General features: G+C 36.9%; 2 protein-coding genes across 2 annotated transcripts in view; one reads left to right on the forward strand and one right to left on the reverse strand.

The window, feature by feature from the left end:
• itm2bb (integral membrane protein 2Bb) overlaps window positions 1-13,515 on the forward strand; it is a 47,334-nt gene extending 33,819 nt beyond the window's left edge. The window contains exons 2-6 of the mRNA XM_028799693.2: window positions 6,373-6,504; window positions 6,771-6,983; window positions 9,516-9,626; window positions 9,736-9,886; window positions 12,672-13,515. Coding sequence (XP_028655526.1) covers window positions 6,373-6,504; window positions 6,771-6,983; window positions 9,516-9,626; window positions 9,736-9,886; window positions 12,672-12,760 — 696 coding nt within the window. The 3' untranslated portion in view covers window positions 12,761-13,515. The remainder of the gene's footprint in view (window positions 1-6,372; window positions 6,505-6,770; window positions 6,984-9,515; window positions 9,627-9,735; window positions 9,887-12,671) is intronic.
• alg11 (ALG11 alpha-1,2-mannosyltransferase) overlaps window positions 1-18,118 on the reverse strand; it is a 357,044-nt gene that overhangs the window by 231,469 nt on the left and 107,457 nt on the right. The window lies entirely within an intron of this gene.

Here is an 18,118-nt window from a genome sequence, read left to right on the forward strand (position 1 = left end):
AACCTTCAATGCTTTAGAAATTTTTTGTGCAATTACTGTCAGTCTTTCTCACAATTGAAGGTACTTTCAGAGACTGTTGTTGAGATAGCTTGCTGATTGGGACAGTTAGAACTACATGCTACAGCGAGATGTACTTGTGCATTCATGTGTTAGGGTTCCGTCAACTTCTCATGTGTTTCATGAGCACAAGAAAGATTGAGTAGCCATTCCTTCGAATGTGAAAAAGTGATAAAGCAGACAAAAACATCCTTGTAATAGAGCATTGAATGAAAACAGTGTCTTATTATTAATTTTTCATGTGTTTTGGTGTTGTTTGAGCAAAATGTGTAATTTCTGGGGTCAGGGAATGCTTAAGTGTTTTTCATTTAAATTAAACATAATTAGGTGATAATGCTATGAAGATTCACATTAACCTTATGGAAGAGGTTTTCAGGAATGGATTAGCTTTGTAAAGTGTTGGAAACATGTATGGCAGAGTTCATTTAACAGTTTTCTCAGTATCCTTATCTTACTTACTGTTAAAGGATAAATGTTTTCTGAATTCAGTTTATGAAGTATGTTTGTGTGTTGGAGGTAATAGCTATTAGGAATCGTTTTGTTTAGCCACGCAAAAACATTACGTTGAACATTTATGATGCATAATTTTGTGGTGATGCTACTTGAATAGCTCTTGTTATAATTTTTAACAGTTGTACTATGGACAGGGTGGCCTTTTTTTAGTAGTGATAACATTCTTGACAAATCTGTGACTCTGTGTCTATGAAAACTCTCGTGTTGCTTTCCTGATACATGTACCAGCTTATCTGGCACCTTCTGCCAAGTTACTTTCTGATCTACTTAAATTGTTCGTCTTACTCATTCTTGTTTAGAACTGCATGTGCAGATAATGCATTGGTTTCTGTCCATTTGTATTGCTTGCAGATAAAATGCTGTCCCTGACTGAAAATTTACATATGCAGAAGTCCGAATGTACCTAACAAAGTAGCCCCTCACTTTAGTTGATACCAAGCGTCACATCACCTTACTTTCAAGGACAGGTTCATCTCAATAAATTGGAATATCATCGTAAAGTTAATTTATTTCAGTAATTCAATTCAAAAAATGAAACTCCTATATTATATAGATTCATTACACACAGTTGTTTATTTCTTTTTTATTTTGATGATTATGGCTTACAGGTAAAAAAAAACCAACTCAAAATTCAGTATCTCAGCAAATGAGAATATTAAATAAGACCAATAAAAAAAATATATTTTTAATATAGAAATGGTGGCCTACTGAAAAATATGTCCATGAATTACTGCATCAATGCAGTGTGGCATGGACGCGATCAGCCTGTGGCACTGCTGAGGTGTTATGTAAGCCCAGGATGTTTGATAGCGGCATTCAGCTCATCTGCATTGTTGGGTCTGGTGTCTCTTATCTTCCTCTTAACAATACAGGTCAGGCAAGTTTGCTTGCCAGTGAAGCACAGTGATATCATGGTCATTAAACCAGGTATTGGTACTTTTGGCAGTGTGGGCAGGTGCCAAGTCCTGCTGGAACATGAAATCAGCTTCTCCATAAAGTTTGTCAACAGAAGCAAGAATGAAGTGCTCTAAAATTTCCTGGTAGACGACTGCGCTGACTTTGGATTTAATAAAACACAGTGGAGCAACACCAGCAGAGGACATGGTTCCCCAAATCATCACTGACTGTGGAAACTTCACACTGAACTTCAAGCAACTTGGATTCTGTGCCTCTCCACTCTTCCTCCAGATTCTGGGACCTTGATTTCCAAATGAAATGCAAAATTTACTTTTATCTGAAAAAAGGACTTTGGACCCACCATTTTCTCCTTAGCCCAGGTAAGATGCTTCTGACATTGTATCTGGTTCAGGAGTGGCTTGACACAAGGAATGCAACAGTTGAAGCCCATGTCCCGGGTACGTCTGTGTGTGGTGGCTCTTGAAGCACTGACTAAAGCCTCGGTTTACTCCTTGTGAATCTCACCCAAATTCTTGAATGGGCTGTGCTTCACAATCCTCTCAAGACTACAGTTATCCCTGTTGCTTGTGTACCTTTTTCTGCCTTGTTGAAGGGTGTCAATTACTGTCTTCTGGACAACTGTCAAGTCAGCAGTCTTCCCCATGATTGTGTGACCTTCTGAACCAGACTGAGAGACCATTTAAAAGCTCAGGACACCTTTGCAGGTGTTTTGGGTTAATTAGTGGAGTGGAATGTGACACCAGGAGTCTATAATATTGAACTTTTTCACAATATTCTAGTTTTCTGAGATAATGAATTTTGGGTTTTCATTAGCTATAAGCCATTATCAGCAAAATGAAAAGAAATAAACGCTTGAACTGTATCACTCTGTGTGTAATGAATCTATATGAGTTTCACTTTTTGAATTGAATTACTGAAATAAACTTTTCGATGTTATTCTAATTTATTGCGATGCACCTGTACAGAGAGAGAGAGACTTGTGAATTTACTAACATGTGTGTTCATACATATGTGTTAGAGGTGGGTGAAAAATACAGTAGTGTGTTATTTTTATTGAGATTAAGTTCGAGTTCTGGGTAAACAAAGGATTAGAGGATTTTTTTTTCCTTTCACAGTTACAAATCTCTGCAGCAGTGCTAATGTTTGCATTGTGTCATCTGTTGGGATGAAGAAGTGATGGATTTTATTTGAATTTGGATTCCCACTATATTAGCATTGCTGCAGAGATTATACTATATCTTCTGTCTACATTTACATTGGCATTTACATTCAGTTTGGCCTCTACTGTGCTACAGAGAAGAGAGATCTTAATATGAATTTTACTGTTTGCAGGCATTGTCATATTACATCATGTACTCTGGCGCACAATAATCTAGGATTGTCTGTCCAACTACAGATGTCAGGAATACTTGAACGTTGAGTCATACTAAATTTACAATTCCACACTAGCACAAACTATTTTAATCAATGAGACTAGGGTGTTTTTTTTATTTAAAAAAAAAAACAAAGATTAATAGAGGACTGGAACTTTCCTCAATAATTGAGAACTAAACAGTATTCTACATATTCTGCCTTTTTATGTAAAGTGAATTTAATTTTGAAAATAGCATATTGATGATCTGTGTGTATCGGATTGCAGCATATAAAGCTCCAATAATTGCACATATGCACATACAGGTATTCAGATGTTTGAAATATGAAACATTCCAGTACTTGAAGTTGATTTCCATGGTTAAGTGAAATTATTAATCATTTCTTTTTAGGTATAGTGCATTGACACATTTTTCTCTAGGGGTGTTATTTAAACTTTTAACAGCCTTCAGTCAGAAAAAAAGGAATAATAAACAGCAATATACTGAAGAAATGAACACCTAGTTCTTTGTTTATAAATAAAAAATACAGTGTTAACGTACACTATCCCAACAATTGGGGTATTATATTTTGGGCTCCTTAGCAGTTCCCATCCCTAATACAGTATAATCATTTATATACAGTATGTACATTATACAGTATAATTGCACAGTCTGATAAAAATGCAAGAAGTGTTGGAATTGAATATGATTTACAAATCTGCGTTTTAATTGTGTGAGATTTTATGTTGTCACAAACGGTCGGGGTCCTTGTCCTGCCGTAACGCCTTTTCACTGAGAGGATCAGGGGAGTAAGCATGGGCAGAACAGTAACTCCCCCAGGACACTAGATGGCAGCCCCCATGGGTTGCAGTGGTGCCTCGGACTCCTGCAGGGCTTCATGGGAGATGGAGTTATCTACAACCCTGTTGGAATCCGGGGGTGCCGACAGGGGGTGCTGCAGCTGTTCCTGAGCCCATGTGAGCAGTTTTTCCGCCACACCCAGAAAGTGGGGCAACGAGCACCTGGAGCACTTCCGGATGACTTTTATATAAGGGGCCAGCAGAGACTACTCGGTGAACCAGAGTCAGGAGGAGGGAGATGAAGCTTGCTGAGGAAGACTGGAGGAGAAAGAGTAAAAGTAGAGAATTCTGTTAAGGTGTGCTATTTGTACTTGGACTATGTTGTGGGCTCGTGGGAACGGCAAAGACGTTCTTCATGAGGGAAGAAAATAAAATTAAAAACTTGTGCTTTTATAAGTGTGCATCCTGTGTCTGTCTCTGTCGGGTTAAGCGCTGGTATAGCTCCATCTGCTGTCCACAATGTATAAATTTGAAAAACATTATCTAAACCTTTTCTTTAAATGTGTTGTTGTAGGAATGTTTTTGTACCTCATACCTATTTATAAATATTAGTTATAGGTAGGCAATCCAGGTTTTCATGCCTACAACTTTCTGATTGCTATTGACTTCGCAAGTTGCATCAAGGCCACAGATAAAACAGAAACGGAACATTAAGAAACTATACATATGTGCATGTGAAAGGAAACTTCTTTGTCATCTTCTGTTCAGAGACAACATGCAAGTTGAGCACAAATATGTAAAAATGCAAGCTGAGCACAAATATGTAAAAGTCCTTGCTCCCATGTGTAAAAACTGTCCAAACTGGGTTTCTTCCGAGATAGGTCTTATAATAAAACACTTTTGGAGTTTCAGCAATGGTTGTCAGTGAAATTATATCAGTGAATCACATTAATATTGTAAACAGCCAGCCTACATTTTGTGTGGTTGTCAGTTTGTGTTAATGAAACACAGTTGTTTAAAAAAAAATATTACAATCACGATCAAATTACTAGTTTTTGAAAGAATACTTTAGTTTTTTTTTTTGTTGTTAGGTTAATGCAGTTCATCATATAAACTGGAGCTGTAACATAACAAATATATTCCTTTTGAGTATCTGAGATCAAAATAGTGAAAAAACTATATTTCTGTTTAGATGTAAATTACCATAACAGTTCTGCACTTTTTGCAGTGATTTTACTTGTTTTTCATAAATAACTGCAATTATGTTTTAACCAATAGAATGCAAATCATTTTCTCTGTTATGCGATTCATACTTGCTTCTTTAGCCTTTTTTGAAAACACCTTAAATTCTTGCTTACTCCACCCTTTTTCTGTTCCAGAGTTTGAGGAGGGCTTTGAGTGTGTAATATTAGCTGTAAGTACGCCAGAATGATTCACTTTGTTTTTGGAACAAAATGTTCTTTGTTAATTGCATCTTTCACAAAGTATTTTTAGTCATGCCTTAATAAATATTTATTTGCTTATAGTTCATATTCCAGTTGCAAGCATGAACATTTTAGGAGCATAAAACAAGCTTTTGCTATATATGAGCTAAAATAAGTAGTAATTCTGCTAATGACCTCAAGCGATGTTTGCATGTACTATGCCTCTCACCAGTTTGTGTTGTAGGAGTAAAGGGCGTGGGGTAATTTGATATTTGGCTTTGTTGTGCAAAAAAGTAGCAACTGATAGGCAAATAAGTCAGCTGCATTCATTTAACTTACATTTTAATATGACCCATAACTACCCTCTGCATTTGTTGGTTCAGTAGATTTTTTTTCCTCAAAAGAAATGTTTGCTTGCCAGTTTAAAAAAGGCTTTTGATCACAATTGTACATATGTAGGGATTTTATTTTTTGTAGTCTTTAGTACTTTTGTTACCACTGATTACACCTGGCATCAGTTAAGTCTTGTTCTGAAAAAAACAAATAATACTGCATTATAATTAAATACAGATAACTAACATAAGTGAAATATGTATACTTGGGTAATGAGAGAAAATGATTTCACATTGCCAAACGCTTTCTCTGCCAAGTTGTCTGACTGATAAAGGGAGGAAAGTTGGGAGGGTAAAGATTGGATGATGTATTGCAAAATTAATTGTTCCCAAGTTGGGCATTTCTGTACAGAGGGTTTCCTTTAGTTTTAAATATTGTTAATTATTAATTGCATAGTGGTGATTGCTGTTGATATGGGTTTCAGTTAAGTTTCGAAACAGAATAATACTGTGCTAGATAAAAGATTATACTGGCACGTTGATGCCAGTGTAAACATCTAAGCAGATTCAAAGTGGTGGTTAGTTAAGTGAATTTAGAATAGGAAGATTTTTATACAGAGTTTTTTCTTTAAAACTACCTGTGCATCCAGATATGTTGAATCATATCTAATGATATGTAAATGAAGAAATGGTGCCTGCTTAATTTTAAATGTTCAGTATTTCCAGTAGTCTTTGAGGTGTATATTTGGTACCAATGTCTAATCTTGTTGCATATTGGTTGGACATGTAATTTATAAATTTATCTGTAGTCTGTATACTTCACAATACCAGTGCTTTTTACACCTTTTTAAGTTTTGAATTTTTAAACAGTTGAAGTTACATTTGTTTGTTTGCAGGTGAACATCCAATAAACTGTGGTAATGTTTTATATTCTTTTTTTTTTTTTTTTTCTTCTTCTTCTTTTTTGTACACCCAGGATACTGATGAAGTGATTAATGTTCGTCGCCAGTCAAAAGCTTGGTGCTGGTGCATGTGTCTTGGATTAGCACTGATGCTGTCGGGTGTGGTCGTAGGAGGTGCTTATCTCTATAGATATTTTGTTTTCCAGGTGAAAATTCTTTATTTATGTTTTGTTTTTTTTTTTAAACACAAATATATTGCCAGTAAAGTAAATCTTATTATTTTATAAATGCAAGTTTGTCTACTTTGGACACTGTAAATTGTCATAGCAAGATATTTAAAGTGGGTTAGTAAAGGAGTGAATGTGATACTAAAATTGTTAATGAGGCAGTTGTATTAATTTTTTTTTAAACAAGTATGATGTTCATTTTTTGTGCAGTGTCTTAATTATTTATTTATTTATTTTTTTTAAAGGATGATCTGAGTAGACCATTCATCTGTGGTGTTGATTACCAAGAGCGAGATTTCATCTTCCCAGATATTGACCTTCCCACTCCAGCAGGAGCCTTAAGAAGAATTGAAGAAAGAATACAGTTTCTGGAAAATGAACAAGTTGAGCTTATCAATGTTCCTGTTCCAGAATTTGCTGATAGCGATCCTGCTGATATTGTGCATGATTTCCACAGGGTAAGGTGATTTTGTTATGAGAACAAGTCTAATAGAGGCAGTTTTTCAAAGGATTATTTCTATTTACGGCACAAGTGTTTTCTATAAACTAAATCATATACGATTTTATGAGAACAAGTCTAATAGAGGCAGTTTTTCAAAGGATATATATATATATATATATATATATATATATATATATATATATATATATATATATATATATAATTGACTAAGCAGCCGACATGGCACACAAGACAACCATGGGATATGCACGACATAGCCACGCCCGCCAACTCGCAGAGCCCCGCCCACCAACTCTAAGACCATGGGATGAGAACGCCTGCTGACCCGCCCGCCTGACTTTTACCAGCATTCACTGCAATGTACTGGAGTGTAAAACTATCACAGCTGCTAAGCTTTCAGCCACGTGAGATTGAGCAATAACAGGTCTGTGATGCCCTTAGGTGTCCGAGGCTGCACGCGCGCTACACTGAATGGATCAACGTGTGTCTACCCGGCGCCGAGAGGCGTGGGTAAGCTGTTGAACCCCATTCGTGATGGGGACCGGGGCTTGCAATTGTTTCCCACGAACGAGGAATTCCCAGTAAGTGTGGGTCATAAGCTTGCACTGATTAAGTCCCTGCCCTTTGTACACACCGCCCGTCGCTACTACTGATTGGATGGTTTAGTGAGGTCCTCGGATTGGCCCTGCCGCGGTCGCTCGCGGCCTCTGGCGGAGCGCCGAGAAGATGATCGAACTTGACTATCTAGAGGAAGTAAAAGTCGTAATTCTGTAGGTGAACCTGCGGAAGGATCATTACCGGTTGTGCCGACCCGTCATTGGACGGTTAGGACCCGAAACCTCTCGGGCCCACTTCCCCGCCTTCTCTCTGGAGAGGCGGAGGGGGCAGAAAGGACGTCCTCCCCCTCTCCCCCGTTCTGCCCTCCGCGCTCGACCGCTGTCCAGCCCCGTCCCTCGCTTTGGGAGGTGGGGGCGCGGCGGCGGTCCTCCAGTTTTCAGTCACGGACGATTGTATGTTGCTCTCTCCAGAGTTCCATCTTTTCATTCACGTACAGTCGTATCCTCACACCCACCCCATTTGGACAACTGTGTCTTTCAGGAAGTGTTCACCCATCAATACATAATTATGCGGCATATGCTACGCCGCGGGTTGGCTAGTTATTTCTATTTACGGCACAAGTGTTTTCTATTAACTAAATCATATACTTGTTTTTTTTCCTTCTGATGTTTTACCACTGCTGTTGGTACTGTAACATTTTACTAAAAATGACTGACATTAGAAGAGTGAATGCTGTTTAAAGAAAAAAAAAAAGATATCGCTATACATCTTCTCAGTGATAAATCACTCATCTTTAGAGAGCAACAAAAAGAATGATGTTCCATAGAAAAACAGATGCCTTCCAGTGAAATCTAGATGAACGTTGTGTTTAGAACTGTAGCTTGCAGGGTTTCAGGGTGCTTGGTTCTGTTTTTAGGCAGTGGAAAATTTAATAGTGCTTATGTATACTCATTTAAATTTTTATTAAAAAGTTGTGCAGATTTAATTTATCAATATTTTTCAGTGTGCCTCATACAAGTAAGTAATGTGTCAGACTACTAAAGATCCTTAGTCTTAGCAGTCTTTAATTTTTTAACAGTTGTGTTACTGGAATGATGTTAATGTAAAAGTAGAAATGTGTAGACAGTTTTGAATGGTGGGGATGGGCATCTTGAGAAGACAAGAATGATTTATGAAATGTCATCTTTCTCACTGTATTTAGTGTTGTGCTAAAATCTAGCTAAAGCAATGGTTTTTCAAGAGAGTCAACCTCCTGTATTAAATCTAACAACTCAGTTTTGTAAAGTTCTGAATTTTTTAACTTAAACAGGCTTCTTGAATGAATAGATTACTATGTCTTCAGTGGGCAGTAGCTAATAAACTTCTAAAGTTATTTTAAATTTCAAGCATTTTAATTTTGTGACTATCACTAGTAACTTGGACAAGTAAACACTTGTGAACATACACCTGATTTCTTCCCCATTGCAGCCAAAAATGACAGAAGGTGGCATTAATTGTCCAAACATTCATATAGACCTGTAGTTTTTCTGTTTTGGATACGAGGTAGTTTTTCTTAGCCACTCTGCCGTAAATGTCTTAAGAGTTCCTAGACAAAGACAAAATATTTGTATAAAAAGTTGCATTACAGTTCTTAATGAACATGTGACAGACTTAGTCTGTTGGGTACTAATTGCATCACTGTGAAAAGGACTTTGAAGTAAGATGACTTTCTAATTAAATAGTTCTCCTATTCAGAGCAGATAGGTGGACAGAATTTTTATGAGAAAGTTTAAGATGAAATGTTCTATCATAGCACAGATAGACGCCTTTCTGTTCTAAATAGAACATGGTTATGGTTATTGCCCACTAGGGCATTTTTGTCATTGTAGCATTGCTCTCATTCCAAATACCAGCAAAGGTATACTGTTTCTTAGTTAACCTGTCTTCATACACTAGCCTGAGATAAAATTTGCTATTTTTCTCCAACTAGAAACTGACTGCTTATCTTGATCTCAGTCTGAACAAATGCTACGTAATCCCATTGAACACTTCAATTGTTATGCCACCAAGGGATTTCCGTGAACTCCTAATTAACATCAAGGTATGTTGTGAAATGTACCATTTATTTCTTTTTGTTTACATTAGTATTGCACACTGTGATTTGGAATAGTTGAATTGTTATTTGTACTGATATGACTTGTTTTATATAGGCTGGAACATACTTGCCTCAGTCATACCTGATCCATGAACAGATGGTTGTGACAGACCGCATTGAAAATGTGGACCAGCTTGGCTATTTTATTTATAGTGTATGCCGTGGAAAAGAAACCTTTAAACTTCAGCGAAGGGACTCAATTATAGGTGAGAAAATAAGTTATACTTAGTATGAAAAACATATAATCTTTGGCCTGTGTCATTTAGAAACAAACAATTATATTTTGGATGTAAGTTTTGTACCAGTCTGTAGTCTTCATTATATGGTATTTACAAGTCCTCAATGGTTCTATAGCATTTGTGGAGGCTCAAAAGTCAAACTAGAAAAATAACTAGGTTATACTATCAAACAAATGTAACCATCAATTTACTTTTATACATCAGTAAAATGTATAACCAATGTTTTGGTTAATCAGTATACACCCTTAATAATGACTATCCATTGCATTCATTACAACTAAAAAAAAAACACTCTGGGCTGTTGTAAATCGAACAAAGCTAAAGATGCTGTTGGGTTCATCCAAAACTATAAGCTATAATTCAAAATATTCAACCAATCTTTCTTACATTTTTGATGCATCTGTAAAGGAGAAAAAGGTCCTTATTACAGCAATCCCATCTTATTCCTTGGTGGTTGCTTCTGTCCACAGCACTCAATTTGCAAACCGAAACTGAGTGAATGCTGCAAATGTATTACTTTTTTTAAACTATTTGCATTGGCAGCACAGTGGCGCAGTGGCAGCGCTGCTGCCTTGCAGTAAGGAGACCTGAGTTCGCTTCACGGGTCCTTCCTTTGTGGAGTTTGCATGTTCTCCCCGTGTCTGCGTGGGTTTCCTCTGCGTGCTCTGGTTTCCTCCCACAGTCCAAAGACATGCAGGTTAGGTGCATTGGCGATCCTAAATTGTCCCTAGTATGTGTTCGGTGTGTGTGCGTCTGCCCTGTGGTGGGCTGGCGCCCTGCCCAGGGTTTGTTTCCTGCCTTGCATCCGGTGTTGGCTGAGATTGGTTTCAGCAGACCCCTGTGACCCTGTAGTTAGGATATAGCGGGTTGGATAATGACTGACTGACTGTTTGCATTAAAATGTTGCTATTTATCATTTGTTAATGTAGTAGCTTCCTGATAAACACCCTGGATTATTTTACAGAATATTTGAGATGTTGTGAATAAAAATGTCTGCTAAATAAAAAATTATGCTGAAGACTAAATACTTGCAATGCAACATTTAATACATTGAGTTAGTTCATTGTTCATTTGAAACAAATGTATCTCTCAGTGCCTCGATTTATATAAGAGAGAGAGAGAGACCTTGTGTCTTCTAACCTCAAGGACCAAAAAGCTGCTTATCTGGGGGAACAATAAGATAGCGACAGTGTTAAGTATGTTCAAGCAGTTATGATTTTTTTTTTTTTGGGGTGTGGACTTTATATGCACATTAATATAAGAAGTGCTAAGTGTGTCCAGTTCTACCTTCCTTATGATTATGTCACTTTGCATATACAGACATTCCTAGTTTTGTGAAGTGGCTGTGTTTTCAAGTGTCACTTCATTTGAAGGCTGCAGTATTATTCACTAGTGCGCAAGTCCAAAAACTGTTCATGTTTTGTGAAGTCAACACAAGTAAAACAACGATGAAAAAAAATGTAAACATAATAATAATGTAGTGAAACAGGGTGCCAGCACTTGTGGCTTTTATGAATGTAAGCTACTTTTTCATGGTTGAATTTTATGACTCGTTATCATTACAAGGGCCTGCTCAGCAAGCCAACAGTTCTAGATGGTTGTGTGGATGCGTCCCTTTTTGTTGGCTCTTGTATGTACATAATGGTACCCAGAAAACTACTGAGCTTTTCCTGCTTAGATGAGGTGGCTTTTGCACTTACCGCTGCCACCATTACCATACTAATTTGTAAAAATACACATTTAAATGTACCTGAAAGATTCAGAATCATTAACTTGGCTGAATATATTTGAATGTTCTTTCAAATTAGAATACTCAATCCTTCATTTTTGGTTAATTTGACAGTGGCAATATGAAGAATGTTGTTGTTTTAAGAACAGGAAATGTTGAAACAAGTTGTGAACAATTGTGAAAAAGATGTTAGAAATGTGGGGTTTCCCTTCTGTTTCAGTGAATCTCATTTTACTAGATTGTTACCATCTGTTTGCTTGCTGAGGTAGCTTCAGTTTTTCAGAAAGCATGCAATTTACAGATTCTGGTGACATTTCTTTGAGAAAAGGGTCACTTTTAAGACACCATTATCGTGAATATTGAAAGAAAATGTAATCATTTTTTTTTTTTTTTTAAATAAATACAAGCATAAAATACAGAAGCATGAAAATAATGAAAGCTCACATTTTGGATGAAGATTAACAATCTACTCACCACCATCCTCAATCCAGGTCTGCAGTGCACATAGACATTTTGCTAAAACAAAACTGAACATTCTTCAAATACACAACATATACAATGTTTGAGGAAAAGTGTCGTGCACCTCCCCATAAAAAAGAAAAGTCACCTATGCCTCCTGCCCTTACTGAGATGAGAGTTCCCTTAATTTGCTCAAAGCTTCCTCTAAATACTGCTGGGTCTTATTCTTGTCAGAATGCCCTTTAGGGTTTAAAAAACATTTGTTGTAAGCCCCTCTAAAGATGCACAGATGAAATGTAAGCAAATCTCTTTTGAGGATTTTTCATGTTGGCACACAGCTGGTAAAATGCAAGCAAATCCATACCATAGAATGCACCATTTCTACCACTGGAAGAAAAATCTTCTGTGCAGAAATGGTGCCTTCAACTTGTTTCACAAGTGTTTGCTGTTTGTTTATGGACATTTTCAAAAAAAATAAGTCTATACTAGTTGTTTAAATAATATGAGGGAATGTATTAACAGTGACATTCTCCTATCTACCTTGCATTTCTTTTTCCTTTACAGGCATTCAGAAACGTGAAGCTTTGAATTGCAATACAATCTGTCATTTTGAGAACACGTTTGTTGTTAAGACTGTCATCTGCCAGCAGTAATGAGAGATACGTAACTGAAATTGAATTGCTGTTAAACTTGTGTTCATTTTTCATTTTTGTCTAGTGATTGGTCTTTGTTTTGCTTTTTTTTACCTTTAAGTTTATCCCCCCCAACCCCACCCCCAGTTAACCTAGGTTGTACTTCAGTATGTTCCAGTTATACCTGTCCTCTTCTATTAACATCAGATTGTATGAAATTATTCTCTTGGTTGTGTTTTACTGTTTCTAATTTTTTGATCTGTGACAGTAGTATTGAATGATCTTCAGTTTAACTTAAGTCTGCTTGGTTAGTTTTTTTTTGGGTTTAAATAAATATTGGGTAACTGTACATTTTTTTAATCTAAAAATGATAAATTCAAAGTGTGTGTATATATTCATTTAAGAGTTAAAACTATTCACTGCTTTAATATTTACACAAATATTCCTTTGTTTAAACTTCACTTTAAAATAGAATAGTTTCTATTTTAAAATGGTTCAAGTGCAGTAGGCAGATTAACCTTTCACTTGAATGTTTTATATTTTGTTTGCTGTAACAATTAAGACATGCACTCAATTAACATGCTAGTTGGCAATGTATAGCCAATACACTAATCTGTATATAACCAGCATATGTAAAGGTAACCAGTATCAAAATAAATCTTGAACACTTTCGTGACTTTTTTCACTCAATCTGGATTTGCTTTATAAAATGTAATTTCTTTAATAAATGTGCAATATTGTGTTTTCTGATCCAATAAAATTTCTTAATCCTTTTATTCTCTTTATTTTTTCTCTCTCAAGACAATGTTCAATGTGTTTATTTTAATTTTATAGGTGCCAGCTAATCCAGGAACTTAGTTATTAAGTAGGTGGGCTGAATTACATTACAAAATTGGAGGAACTCCTCCTTTAGCAGAGATGGGGTTGGCTCCAAGAATATTGGGCGGGGGGGGGGCATGGGGAAACGGGGGCACTCAGTGAGGTCATTATAAAAGGTAAGCCCCACAGGGATATTAACTGACAATAGTGGGGAATCTTGTATACTATGTTTCCCATTTGGTATGCAGATAGGAGAGCACCTCAAATGCATGAATAACCTTTTTGTCAGGCTGGAATGAGAGAGGGAGTCATTGTCATTCAGTGCATTTACATGTATAATAACATGTAATTGGGTTATGCACAGAAACCCAGTTTCAAAACTGCCATATATAACTGGTTAGAGAAAGTGGGTAATTGGTCTCTGACAGACTGGGTTAACAGATGTAGATTTCTCCACAAGTAACCCGGTTATACGGCCATGTAAACCATTAAGGCTGCAGTAAAGGATTTTGTAATCTGCGCATGGCCACGTAACGTTATCATAAACATTTGAACATGGTAAGTGACAGCAACAAGAATATAATGAATAACAGCAGATCCATGCATTTTTGGAGCAACACTGAAAACCCCCTAATATTAAACCTCATGAAGGAATTTAAGATTTTGATTTGTTTAGATGGACAAAAGCAATGAAACTGTGAAAAGGTAATTTTCCTGAGACAAGTGGTAAGTTCACCACATTATTCCTTCTCCTAAATGAAATAATTATTTCAGAAGTCGCCAAATTTTTTGATGAGCTGTGTACGTACAGTGCTAAGCTCAGCAGCATAATTTCTGAAACACAGGAGATTTAACTCTTTTGTGCAGTGTACTGGTGATTTTGTGTGTGCATGTTAATGCACTCATTGTTGGAGTAAATGAAATAAATATGGGCTTTAGTGAAAAGCTCAAGCGCAAAACTCACTGACAAAGTTTCTTTCTTGAATATTGTATTGGTGCCACGCTGTCTAGTCAAGGTAAGGTTGAAATTAAGACTGACTTGGATATTGTTGCCTGATAATAAACAACATTTAGACCGGTTTGGACTAGGATGGCATTGCTATTAAGCATGAGAGGCAAAAATGTACTGAAAATGCAAATGTACAAGTTAGGTGAACAGTGTTTAATTTGGGTAATGGGGGTGCAGGAAGCTTCAGACATGTCAGGTTAAACAGATCAAATGGTGGTTCTTATTATTATTAAAATCATAAAATTCATGGTGAAACTAAACCTCTTTTTAATTTCTAACCAGCAGGTAATGAGAACAGAAGCAATAGAAACTAAGGTGTGCTTAGTGCTAGAAGTAGTAAAAGTAAAGCAAATTGGAGTTGGAGATAAGTGCACTTAACATATGTTTTAGCGATATTAACCTGGCATAATTTTATATACTGGGATGAATTTAGGAACAAAGGAATGCTAAGAAAGATGATGTGGCCATATTTAAATGGAAGGCAAGTCCCATGTTAGTGAGGGTATTTGGGTAAGAATGGAAACCCATAAGGACAGAGGTGTGACAATGGGAGTGTCCCATGCTCCTCCCAGCAAAGAATAGATAAACTTGAAAATATTTTTAAAAAGACAGGAATGTTCTGGTAATGGACTGCCAAATATATGTTGAGGAATCGCTAATAGAAAAATCAGGATTTGTAAAGTTCACTTTGTCCCAGTACTAAGAGGAAACCAGTCTAGAAGTAATACTGTTATCTTGATTTAAGTCTTAGTATCGAGGTTTCAGAATTATTATGCCCTGGCCTTTTACAAGGTTTTAGTAAAGCAAGTGAGGAAAATGTAAATATATTTCATTTGAGAAAGTAATTTCAAAAATACTTAAAACAATAAACTTGGATGAACATCTAGCATTGAAGTAGATTTCTGAGTATGTTACATAAAATGTAGGACAATTATAAGACAAAATTAGAATCAATAGAAAATCTGGATCACTTCAGTGGCGTGAATAATAAGAAAAGAATAAGTGCTGAAGAAAAGACTGCTTTGCAATATGCACCCAGCTTGCAAGCATGAGAGCAACAGTTAAGGAAGATTATACATGTTAAAAGACTAAAGGTGGCAAGGTGGTACCGTGCTGATCAGTTCACATCACAACTTTAGGAGATTATCAAATCCTGATTTGGACACCATCACTGTGGACAATGCAGTGTGTGTATGTGGTGTTTTTCAATTTGATTTCCAAAAACATGATAGGGACACTAGTTCTGTGAGGATGTGTACAGTGGACCAACTAACCCCCTGCCCAAGGTTATTTATTACATTGTTCTTGGTTTACCCCTCAACATATATATCATGGGTGGCCAACTCCAATCCTGGAAGCCACCGGGGCTACAGGTTTTCATTCTGTTAATTATTGACTAGTTTCTGCTACTAATTAACTTCATTTAATTTGTTTGCTATTTGACTCAGACCCATTAAATAAGGGCGGAACAATGTCGGTCCTGGATTGTTTTTGCTCCAACGCATTTGCTTCATGAAAAATCATTGCTGATGAAGCACTTATTGTTAAAGTGACATTTTTCTGCTTCATTTTAGTTGTCTTGCTTGTTAAGATTTCAAACCCTTAATTGCTTATTTTAGTCTTGGGCAGCTGTATTCATTGTTTTAAGTGCTCCTTTTTAGCAATACTATGCAGCAGTTCTACATCTAGCTTGTCTCCATTTCCACCCGTGTGTATTCATCATTCACTATTTGGTAATCAGAAGGAAACTGAAGAGAAAGTGAAGAACTAAAAATTACTCCTCAGTTTTAGGCTTCAAATCACTTGGATGATACATGTATCATTAGAAAGACAAAAAAAATCAGATTTAAGAATGAACTGACATGGTAGAGTCACACTAACAAGCCTTAAAATTAAATAAGATCTGTTATTGGTGAGTATTGGCTTCTAATTAAGCAACTGGGCTGGAATAAAAAACTGTAGCTACTACGGCTCTCCAGGATTAGAGTTGGCCACCTCCGATATATATTGCCACTTGAATCCACTCCTCCATCCACCGTGAACCTGCACAATACAGTTTTGTGACAAGGGGCCAGTGACTAGCCATGCAGAATCTGGCACAAGACAGGACCCAGCCCTACTTGCTGCCACATTAATTCATTCAATCATTCAGTCACTTGAATCAGTCACACTGTTAAATCAGTTGTCAAGCATCAGATGTGAATGGCAACTGGGAAGTGTTGAGAACATCTAAATAAAGATGAGAGATGAAGTGTATGGTTGGATAAGGGGGCACTGAGACTCAAGGATACATGGCTGTTGAGGAAAAGTAGAGTCATAATGGTGGTGACAATGATCTGTATGGAATTAAAATGCTAGAAAAGAAGTTGGAAGGGCACAAGAACCAGAGACAGGAGTTTGCAGGTAAGATGCAGAATGAGGAAGGAAAGGCAAATAATGTATGTTCAAGATCGCAATCAGATGACAAAAGAACAAGAGGTAGTTGGTGGGTGTGAATTGTTTGAAAAATGCAGAAGGGGAACATTATGATTAATAGTAATGGGATTAATGATACCTTCAAGTAAATGGACGAGAATGAATGAGACCATGTTCATTGTGAGAAAACAAGAACTGGTTTGTAAGTTTTCAAAAGAGGAGGTCACAAACGCACTAACATAGATGAAGGCAGGTAAAGCAGTGCACCTAGCTGCAGTGGTACTGGCAACAATGAAGGCAGCAGAAGCTCCTGGAGTTGAACAGTTGACAAATCTGTGAAATGAGACTTTGCAAAGGGAGGAGATCTGAACAAGTGTCCTCATTCCATCCTACAAAGGAAAGGGTATTCCACTGGATTGAAGGTCATATTGTCCAATCAAGCCTTTGGAGCAGATACTGAAAGTGGGTGAAATGGTGAAAGAGAATAGAATCAGGAGAAACTGAAAGCAATGTGCACCTTAGTTTCATGTCTGGGAAGAGAATAACATGCAATCTTTGTTGTAAATTAAATGCAGGAGAAGCATCAACTGAAAGGAAAGAAGCCGCAATATGCATCTGTAGATTGGGAGAATGTGATTGACAGGTTGAGGTGGCCAATGACATCACCAATGTATGAGGTAGTACAAACGGTGGTCAGGACACCAGATGGGGAGAGTGAAGGTGAGGCTGCATCAGGCATCTGTTCTGTGTTATGTTTTTGATGCTGGTGGTGAAAAGTGAAGTGTGTGAAGGATTCCCATGGGATATTTTTATATGTCAATGACCTTGTAATGATGCCAAAAAGTAAAGCAAAATTGAAGAAAAAGATGCTGAAATGGAAAACAAGTTTGGAATCAAAAGGTCTTAAGGTAAATGCAGGCAAGACCACAGTGATAGTCGTTGGAGAAGGAGCAAGAGATGTGTAAGAGGTGGGTGCATAGCAGCAATGGTAGTAGAACTGTGTGGAGAAACTCACTTCGATGCATGGTTATCAGAGATGGGTGCATAAAAGATGTGGTGGTGTGAAGCATAGTTTGTAGAAAGTGTGCAAGAAGTATTTGCAAAGTAAAATGTCAGCAATCACGTTGTTTTGGAGA

This window comes from Erpetoichthys calabaricus, chromosome 4 (genome assembly GCF_900747795.2).
Source record: "Erpetoichthys calabaricus chromosome 4, fErpCal1.3, whole genome shotgun sequence".
NCBI classification, from domain to species: Eukaryota; Metazoa; Chordata; class Cladistia; order Polypteriformes; family Polypteridae; genus Erpetoichthys; species Erpetoichthys calabaricus.